The 10172-nt window shown below is 36.9% G+C and overlaps 4 protein-coding genes across 4 annotated transcripts; all 4 read left to right on the forward strand.

Annotated features, from left to right (window-relative positions):
* The first annotated feature begins 7 nt into the window (after positions 1–7).
* RHIMIDRAFT_274776 (uncharacterized protein) lies at positions 8–2210 on the forward strand. Its single transcript, XM_023612497.1, has 8 exons — positions 8–125; positions 182–285; positions 342–454; positions 531–612; positions 659–1062; positions 1115–1631; positions 1687–1830; positions 1878–2210. The coding sequence occupies exons 2-8, from the start codon at positions 264–266 to the stop codon at positions 2168–2170; spliced, it is 1575 nt and encodes a 524-aa protein (XP_023461114.1). The 5' UTR covers positions 8–125; positions 182–263; the 3' UTR covers positions 2171–2210.
* A 1194-nt stretch (positions 2211–3404) lies between these two features.
* RHIMIDRAFT_249310 (EF-hand) lies at positions 3405–4219 on the forward strand (the record flags this gene model as incomplete). Its single annotated transcript, XM_023610603.1, has 4 exons — positions 3405–3528; positions 3580–3948; positions 3999–4120; positions 4169–4219. 4 exons carry the CDS (start codon positions 3405–3407, stop codon positions 4217–4219), a joined length of 666 nt encoding a protein of 221 aa, XP_023461115.1.
* A 148-nt stretch (positions 4220–4367) lies between these two features.
* Positions 4368–5584, forward strand: RHIMIDRAFT_232081 (EF-hand). Its single transcript, XM_023607712.1, has 5 exons — positions 4368–4783; positions 4839–5027; positions 5082–5282; positions 5340–5473; positions 5534–5584. Exons 1-5 carry the CDS (start codon positions 4612–4614, stop codon positions 5564–5566), a joined length of 729 nt encoding a protein of 242 aa, XP_023461116.1. The 5' UTR covers positions 4368–4611; the 3' UTR covers positions 5567–5584.
* A 4241-nt stretch (positions 5585–9825) lies between these two features.
* On the forward strand, positions 9826–10143 carry RHIMIDRAFT_295961 (uncharacterized protein; the record flags this gene model as incomplete). The annotated part of the gene is made up of 1 exon (XM_023614229.1): positions 9826–10143. A coding segment is annotated over one exon (318 nt), but the record flags the coding sequence as incomplete, so codon positions are not given.
* Positions 10144–10172: the final 29 nt, after the last annotated feature.

A 10172-nucleotide genomic window follows, 5' to 3' on the forward strand; every position in this document is an offset into this window, starting at 1 on the left:
ATTTTCCCTCTCTTTTCTCTCTTTCCTTTTTCTTTCTCTTTTCTTCTTTTTTTTTTTTATTATTTCTATTTTATACTTTAATCAATTTTTTTAATATGAATACAAGGCAACGACGACAAGTGGACGTAAGTAAATAAAAAAAGAAAAAGGAAATATGAATATTAAATAACTTGTAAAATAGTACACTCTAGGCATATGCTTCCGTTGTAACGGTGAGTTTGACTTTGACGCAGAAGGCATAAGACAAGTGATGCTCAAATGCCATGATTGCCATCGTAACGGTCGGTAAGAAAAAACGATATCATGTTACCTTCTTTTGTAACTTATACATATACAAATAGTTCATGCTTTATGCACTGAATTAAATGATATAACAGCAGAGATTGTTCAGACTTACAACTGGCAATGTGTTGACTGTAAAAGTTGCCTGGTTTGTTTATCAAAAAATGTAGAGGTAAAATTAAAAAAAAAAAAAAGAGAAAAAAATTTTTATTCTTTTTTTTTTCCTTTTCTTACAATTACAAAAAAAGGATAAAATTGTTATTTGCAGCAGTTGTGACAGAGGTTATCATACATTTTGCTGCAATCCACCATTAAGACATATACCCAAAGGTAACATACATATTTGCATATTTGTTTATATTAATTATTTCAATAGACGATTGGTACTGTAATCAATGCCTAAGTATGCCATCACCACCTTCATCCCCTGCCAAACAAGTGTGTGATTCGTTACAGGATAACAGGACATACAGATTAAGAAAATGTCCAACACCCACTGTGAAATATTTGGAAATGAAACAACCTAGACAACAGGATGAGAATATAGAACCTAAATCATCTTCATCCGCAAAGAGGCTCAGATTAAGATTGACTGTGAATGAGGATGATCGTCAATCAAAACGTGGAAGGAAACAAAAGTTTGGATTAAGTAAAGAGGAGGAGATGTTTTATAAAACATTTGGTTATAAACTATCAGAAGAAGAGGCCAGTATTGAACGAGGTACACCCAAAGAAAGAGATAGGGAACAATTTGAAAAGGCAAAACTAAAGGCAGAAAAGGTAAGCATCCTTGTTTGTTATTTTATCACTCATTGATCGTTCTTTACAAAAGAAATCGCCTGTGAAACCAGCAAATAGTGACACGGAAATACCCAAGATCACAACAATCTCATTCGGTCGTTACATGATTGACACATGGTATATAGCGCCTTATCCTGAAGAGTATGCTCAGAGCTACATTCTTTACATTTGCGAATACTGTATGAAGTACATGAAAAGTAGCTTTGTTGCTGGTCGACATAAAAAGAAATGCACAGCTAGACACCCACCAGGTGATGAGATCTATAGAGATGGTGCAGTATCAATATTTGAAGTGGATGGTAGGAAGAACAAGATGTACTGTCAAAATCTATGTTTGATGGCGAAGATGTTTTTGGACCACAAGACACTTTACTACGACGTTGAACCTTTTCTATTTTACATCATGACAGAGGCAGATGAACATGGGTATCATTTCGTGGGTTATTTTTCAAAGGAAAAGCGATCATCCATGAACTACAATGTATCCTGTATATTAACACTGCCTGTATTTCAACGAAAAGGATATGGTCAATTCTTGATAGATTTCAGTAAGTGTTAACTTGTGCATATTGTATCCTTAGTAACCATAATGTATAACAAAAGGCTATTTATTATCAAAAAAGGAAAACAAGATTGGTACACCTGAACGACCTCTATCTGACTTGGGTTTATTAAGTTATCGAAGCTATTGGAAGACGGTCGTATTTAAGCATCTAAAAGATCAACGAGATCCAATTAGTATAGAAGGTATATGTGTTTATAAACTACGGAAACAAGTACCAACCCATGAATAGACCTATCACGTCATTCTGGTCTCACACCAGACGATATCATCTCCACATTAGAAAACAACCAAATGCTAACCTTTGATACAAATACAAAATCATATTCAATATCCATCAACCCTCAGCTCATTGAAAGTCATCTAAATTACGTAAATCAAAAGAATTACATTCAAGTCAAGCCGGAAAATTTATCTTGGACACCATTTGCAATCTTGAGAGATAGACTGACTGGCTTATTAGGTGAAAACCCAAAGTTGACCATCAAGAATGCAGATGAGTCAATGGACATTGATATTGATTAACACAACAATAAAATCTTTTCATTTTTTTTTTTTTTTTTTTTTTCATTTACAATTTATATATAAAAAAAGGGTAGCAACTTGGGAGAGTAGTCTCCATTCTGTTAACTACATTACGAGGTAGTATCCGCAATAACTTTTTGCTATGACCAGTAAATACGCATTTCACTTCTCCCTTACTACTCACAACTTGGTAAATGCAAGGGTAGTTAAAATGCAGCATTGCCAAGGGCAACGCCATGTACGTATCCATTACAGATACAGATCCTTCTTATAAAAAAAGGATCCTACCAGTCTGGAGACCTTCCCTAACGTTTTCATAATGGGATTGAATGACAAGCATTCTCGTATGTATCAGTAACGTCAAGTGCGGATCTTCCCTGTTGCTGCAAAAGAGAAAAGAGAAGAAAGAAAAAGGGAGCAAGCTTAATTTATATGCGATTACAAGTGGAGAAAAATTTTTAATTGTGACAAGCATATTTTACTATTGTGAAGAATGCGGCTTATCGGTAAAAATATTTACCAGGTATCGCCTCTTTCAAGAGAAAGAACACGCTGCCAGTGAACTTTTTTTTTTTTTTTCACAAATTGCAACTTTGATTTAATCGTGAGATTACAACGAAATTCTGATAGAACTTGATTAAAAGTTGTTACATCCACTGGAGCAAATAATTCTCAAGATGCAAGTGAATTGGCAAAAAGTTGAGAATGCCTTGTACCATTATTGCAAAAGTCTATTATTGTTGTTAGGTTCGTACTGTTTTTGTCTTTGAAAAACAAGCAAGTCAGAGGCCGAGTGCAATAGTCGCGTCACTAATACATCTCAAAGTGCAATATTTAAAAAATGATGTATATCTGACCATAAAAAATCGTTTATCTTATCACACAATATAGAGTCTCAAACTATATACTTGGTCTGTGAAGCAGCAACAAACAAAGAAAGTTCAATATACGGATATGAGAGAAAGAGGATTTTAGACCATGAGAGGCTATTACAGACTCTTCTCTTATACTTATGCTTTACTGTTGTACATAGCGTCGTGTAGGTGTGGTGTGCACCGCATGTTAAAGTTGTGAATGATGGTTCACGTGATTCATCTACAAAAATCCTTGTTAATGCTGAACCTGGGTCAGGGTAAATGACCGCTAGCCAATAGTGTATCATTTTAGTTTCTCTCCCCTATTTATGAACAAAAATCCTTCTGTGGAGTTTTTATTGCAAAGAGATTCCTTTTTAATGTCTGGATTTTTTAGAAACAGCCAACACAACCCCCAAGGCTTTGCCCCTCCACCACAGACACCCTATTATTCATCTTATCCACCTCAACAACATACACCACTACAGCGTAGTCATACGCTATGTAAGTTGAATAAACCAAAAAAGAATTATGAGAAAACTTATTCCTGCTTAGCGGCAAATGATAGAAGAGAGCAATATCTTTGGAACTTATTTCAACGAGTCGATACGGACCGTTCAGGATCCATCTCTGTTCATGAGCTACAACAAGCCTTGGTGAATGGAGACTGGAGTCCGTTCAATATCGAGACGGTGCGTATGATGGTAAACATATTCGATACAGATAATAATGGCACGATCGATTTTCGAGAATTCAAAGGATTATGGAAGTACGTTGAAGATTGGAGTCAGTGCTTTAAAACCTTTGACCGAGATAATTCTGGGAGCATTGATCGTTATGAGATGGGTTATGCTCTGAGAACATTTGGGTTTAATGTGAGTGACCACTTTGTGAATATGCTTGTTCAATCCTTTGACAAATATGGTAAAACCAACCCTCTACTGGCCCTACTATTATTTATCAAACACTAATAGGCAATGGCGAGATCACTTTTGATAATTTTGTACAAGCATGTGTAACATTATCAACACTAACAAACCTATTCAGATCAAGAGATTATGAAAATAGAGGTTCAATCACTATCAACTATGAAGATGTAAGTATACTCTTTTGATTTAGTAACTATTGTTAACACATTTGATAGTTTTTGACGTTGGTCATAAGTGGTCGCCCTGATATGAAAGGAAATTTCTAGGTATCACTTGAGTCATTTAGCGTATTAAATGCATTATAAACCCTTCTCCTTTAACACTTTGTAAATGTATCACCAAAGATGGACGCATGAACTTTTTTTTGACCTATATTACTGCTCTCTCTTTCTTTTTTTTTAATTGTTGTCAATTTGCTCAACCTGTGTACTTTATAAATATATATCAATACAGTGATAGGTTGATACCTGTTCTGTTGACTGGGCAACTAAGCAAATGATGCAAGTTACTTAGCAAAACTTGTATTTCGCACAGATGAGGCGCATGAGCTAAAGAATACTAAATTATGAAGTCCGCTCAGTAGCTCCATGAAATTTCTATTCTCTTTTTCCTCTTTTCTTGGCTTTTCTTTTTTATTTCTTTTTTTTTATTAAGAAAAATGGCATATAATAATCAATACGGATACGGTAATCAAGGAGGCTATCAATATCAGCAAGGTGGATATCAAAATTACCCTCCACCTGGTACGCCTCAACAGCAACAACAAGGCTATGGAGCCTATGGTAGACCTCCTATGAGTCAGGGTGGATACCCACCTCAACAAAGCTATGGTAAATATATGATCATGTATCTACTTTATGAACAGATGACTAAACTCATCTCTAGGCCGTCCACCTGGACCACCTGGCTGTCCACCTGGTGCTGACCCACAATTATGGAGTTGGTTTACAGCTGTGGACACAGATCACTCGGGTCAACTATCGGTAGATGAACTTCAACGCGCTTTGGTGAATGGAGATTGGAGTCCTTTTAATATTGAGACTGTTCGTACAATGGTTAACATGTTTGATAAAGGTAAACGCATAGCAGCTCTATATAGACTAGTTCAACGGCTAAATGGCAATAAAGATAATAGTGGCACGATAGACTTTAATGAATTTGCTGGATTATGGAGATATATCGAAGACTGGAAGAAGTGCTTTCAAACCTTTGATCGAGACAACTCGGGCAATATTGATCAAGCTGAAATGAGCATGGCATTAAAAACATTCGGCTACAACTTATCAGATCGATTCATAAGTGTTCTAGTGCAGAAATTTGATAAATACGGTAAGTGAGAGATGTTATCATTTTGGTTATAGACTTGGTATGTACTGACCTCCTTAGGACATTCAACAGGCAAAGGAAACATTACGTTTGATAACTTTGTTCAAGCATGTGTTACAGTAAAGACATTGACGGATTCGTTCAGGCAGTTTGACACAGACAATGACGGTTGGATTCAAATTAACTATGAACAGGTAAGATAGACAGAGGGAGAGAATGAAGTAAAGGGGAACAATACTCATACTTAATTTTAGTTCTTGGAGTTGGTTATCCGTCAACGATCTTGATCTTTTTTTTTTTTTTTTCTATACAAATAAATAGTCTGATTGCATAAGAGAGAGAAAAAAAAAGCGCATTGTTTGTTCTACTAAACACGGAGTACCTTCGATACGAGGCTGAGCACTTGGCAGCATTTGACAGCGTATTATAAAATAGCAAATGACGTTTTTATAAGCATCTCGATCATAATCCCTGTAGTATTTCTTTTATGTTGGTGATACCTGCAAAAATGACAAAAAGGATAAGCTGGGAGCTTTCAAAGAATAGGAATTAGCCATGTTTCTAAAAAGCTGCTTCCCCAATAGTGATATTGTTGTTCTCTGTAATATGAAGTGAAAGCTAACAGACTCGGGGTTGTTATAAACCTTTTTATGGCTCAATATATCCTATTACTGCAATATAATTCATTGACAAAGATTGTCATAATAAAGAATGTACAAGAGAGATGGCCTTGTATTGTTAAATACCAATATCTCTTGTTATGACTATGTTACAGCAACCAAGCATGAATTTGAAGCGCCGTTCCGAGTGTTAAGCAAAATTACAAGTCATCAAGATGGAAAAATTTTTTTTGATTCAAAAAAAGGTATAAAATCAAGTGTTTGCTTTCTTTTCCTTTTTTTTTCTTTATCAAAAAGAATCTTTAAGAATGCAGCCACGATGGAACGCCTTGTCATTTATGGCCTCGGCGTTTCGTTGCCAGGGATCTTTTGATCTCTACGCATTCAAGAGGGAAACGTCTTCCTTACATCCTTCGGGATGGAAGCGATGCTTCTTTTGTCATTAATTTGATATGTGGAGGTTTCGTGCCGACTGGGGACAAAATTACCAATACTTGTTTTTAATTTGTAAATGAAAAAAAATGTATATCATCGTTGCCCAAGAATATGATTGAACAGGACTCATCGTATCAGGAACTCCCTTGTATTCTTGGAAATAATGTTGTAATATTTGGTGCAAAGCAGTATTTGTTAGTATCATCAAAAGGGCGTATTAAAAGAAAGCCAATACAACTTCACGCTACCAAAGTCTCTGTCTAACTTAAGACTGCCCAGTCGCTCTCTGATATCAAATGCGAAATTACACCTGAGCTGAGTGACCTTTGTTGATCAAACTGACAACATAAAATACAGAAGCTGGCGAAGCGAAGTCAGAAAATGTGGTACAGGCTCCAAGAGCCGCGCTTTATTTTCCTTTTTTAATAAAATAATATATAGTAATAATAACTAAATGATCCCCTTTCTTCTTTATACCTTCAAATGCTAAGCTAAATAATTCAATTTTGTTTTTATGGGGTGGGGTAATACATATTTATAAGAAATTTAATAATTAGTTAAAAAACCTTTGAAACCATGTTTGATACCAATTGGGCGGATGTATCACATTTTTTGACTTCGCTTCGCCAACTTCTGTATTGTTGGTCGTGCCTACAACAATCCTTGTTGGCTCCGCTCCGTCATTCAATGTGATATGGTTTTCCGATTGAGAAAAAATTGAATTTATAATTTGTGTGCTGTCTGTTTGTTGAGTCAATGGCTTATAGTAATATTTTTCGAACGTGTTTGCGTTCTGGTTCCAATTTGCATGTTGCTTAACTTCTTTTATTCCATGACCTTTTTCCACTGCTTTAGTACTAGATGCTGCTCTGAAACTATGGGGTTTGTATATGTTGATATTGATACCTGATTTCTTCATTATCGTTGATAACCAACTGGCTACTGTTGCTGGTCTGATTGATGTGGATGGTTTGTCTTGATCTAAATATGTTAAGAAGAGTGTGTGATCCTCTGGAAGTTGTTCACGAATGTCCTTGGTTTTTTGTAGAAATAGTTGTAAAGTAGTAGTCGGACACATTTCACTATTTTCAACAAGCCCGAACTGACTCGTCTTGACTTGTGTTTCCTTTGCTTCAGTAAAATGTAACGTTGTGGCTTCCACTTTTTGTTCTTTATAAGTTAGTTGGATATGTTGACGTTGTAGACGTCCCAGATCTGAACGAGGGCGTCCCGTGGTTGCCAAACACAAGAGTACTAAGGTTTTTAATTGTAAATTGTGTAAAAAAAGTTCATTACTGACTGGCCATGTTTTCTTGATGTAAGTGCAGATTTGATCTGTATCCCAAGTCGTAAGTTGTTCTGGTTTTGGTATGAATATTTCTGTTTTTCGTTTAGCTGCAAAAAATTCTACTATTAAAGATTGTTCAGCTATCGGTTGTTTATTTAGATGTTGTAATTTCCACACGGATGCTATGTTGGATCTTAGTCCATTTAAACTTCGTGCTGATAAGTGGCGGTTATCCATTAAGTAACGAAAAACGCTGTCTTCGCTATACGCAAGCGGATCAATATTCGGTGTTTGTGTATCATACCATTGTTTCCACTTTCTCCAGCCTGAGTTGTAAGTTTTTATTGTTGCACTTCGATGCTTGTGTGCTAAAAACTCAATATCATCTTGGTTTAGACCATCACGCTTCCTTTTTTGGTTGATAAATTCCATCCTATCATTTTCCACCTGTTGATCTTGAACTCTATTGGTGGTGACAGTTGCTTCATCCTCAGTAGCATGGGGAACCAATACTGGGTCTCCCACTGAGGTGTTATCAGTGTCGCTTGTGTGAGTTTCTGTTCCTTTATCTTGTGAATCACTCGAGAAATTAATTCCCACGGCGGAAATAGATACATCCCTTTTTTCGTCCACTGTTGTTGAAAAGCGTCCACCGCTGCCGCTTCCGAATCCGGACGGAAACTCCAAAAGATTGGTAATTGGTGGTTTGTCCTCGAGGCGAAGGCGTCGATTGTCATCGGTCCCCAAAGTTGTTGAATTTTTCGGAATATCTTTTTCGAAATGGTCATTTCGTAGAGTGGTTTCTCTGTCTGTCTGCTCAGGTGATCTGCATCTATGTTCGCTTTCCTTGGTATATGCTGATAGTCTACTGTCAGGTTGTATGTATTGCAAAGCTCTTGTATTTGAACTGCCAGGTCTTGAAGAATCGGTGACGAGGTACCACCTGATTTGGTTACGAATTTTAGTGCGGTTATGTTGTCGGTATATATTTTTAGATGAGACTTTTTGAATTTTACTGCGTGAAGTTGTATTGCGAATAATATTGCTTTTAGCTCTCGTACATTGATAGATTGGTTTTTCTCTTCTGTCGTCCAATAACCCGTGGTTTGAAGTTCCTTTGATGTGACTCCCCATGCAATATCCGATGCATCTACATGTATGATTAGTTGCGGTTGTGAACTCACCTTCGTGATTGGCAGTCCGTTCTTTTGTGTGGTGTGTTCTGTCCACCATAATAGTTCCTGTTTGCTCTCCTCCGATCTGTAAAATTTTGAATTCTACTGATGAGAATGATTGCGTAGGCTGGTTGCTAAATCTCTCTGTAGGTGTCTGATATGTAATATGGCCTCTCCTACTGCAGGAATCATTGAAGTCATTTTGCCCAGAAAGCTGGTATACCATCTGCATGATCTGATCTCGGGTTGTAAGGCTTGTTTGATTCTCGAGATCAATTTGGTGATCTTCTTTGTCGGTACAGATATCGACATCTTCTTGGTATTGAGCTGGAAATCCAGAAATTCCTGTTGCTGTAATGGATTTAAGTTGCTCTTTTCTCTGTTGATAATGAATCCTAGATTCTTCAGATGAGAAATCACCTGCGAACTGGTCTTGTTCATCTCTTCTTTTGATTTTGTTAATAAACATATATCGTCTAAATAATAAACTAATCGAATACCTTGTTTCCTGAGAGGTTCGGTCGCAAAACGCATCATTTTTGAGAAAACTCTTGGGCTTACTGACGTCCCAAACGCTAGTGTTTTGTATTGATAAACCGTCCCATGATGTTGAAACGATAGATATTTGCGGGATTGTTGATGTAGTGGAACTACTACGTAAGCGTCCTTCAAGTCTATTTTGGCAATGTAATCGTTTGGTTCTACTAAATCTCTCAGTGCTGGTATCCCTTCAATTTTGAAATGATGGCACTGGATGAAGTTGTTGATTTGTTGACAGTCCAATATCGGTCGTCGTTTATTTAGTTCTTGAATAGTGAAAAAATTCGACAGAAAGTTGGTGTTTTGTGTTGGTGATACTTCGATTGGAAGTCATACTTATCCCAATCATTGTTGCCTCCGTTCCAGGTTCCGATGAGGTGGTAAAGGCTCTTTCGTGCCACGCTTTATTTCAGATAATATATGATAAAGTTTTTTTTTCGGTTCCTATTTCTTTAGATCTTTTTCGCGCCGCGCATCGTGGTAATAATATGTCCAATGATCAATCTGAACAATTGTTTACAACAATTGGGTTTCTTGATCAACAGAGAGAAAAGCACCTTGGTACCTCAACGAGCACAGTCGTTCCTTGGCTTCCTGTTCAATTCTCAAGGCATGACCATACAAGTTCCACAGGTAAAAATCCAAAAATTAAATACCAGGATTCGACAACTGCTGAACAGCAAGGAACAGAAATCATGTCGATGGATAGCGAGCCTTATTGCGAAGATAACTGCCATGATACCGGCGATTGGAGAAGCACTGCTTCATGTGAGATATCTACAGAGGGACCTAGCAAGAGCACTCAGGTTACGCAACAACAATTGGAATGCACCAT

This window comes from Rhizopus microsporus (genome assembly GCF_002708625.1).
Source record: "Rhizopus microsporus ATCC 52813 unplaced genomic scaffold scaffold_36, whole genome shotgun sequence".
In the NCBI taxonomy this organism is placed as follows: Eukaryota; Fungi; Mucoromycota; class Mucoromycetes; order Mucorales; family Rhizopodaceae; genus Rhizopus; species Rhizopus microsporus.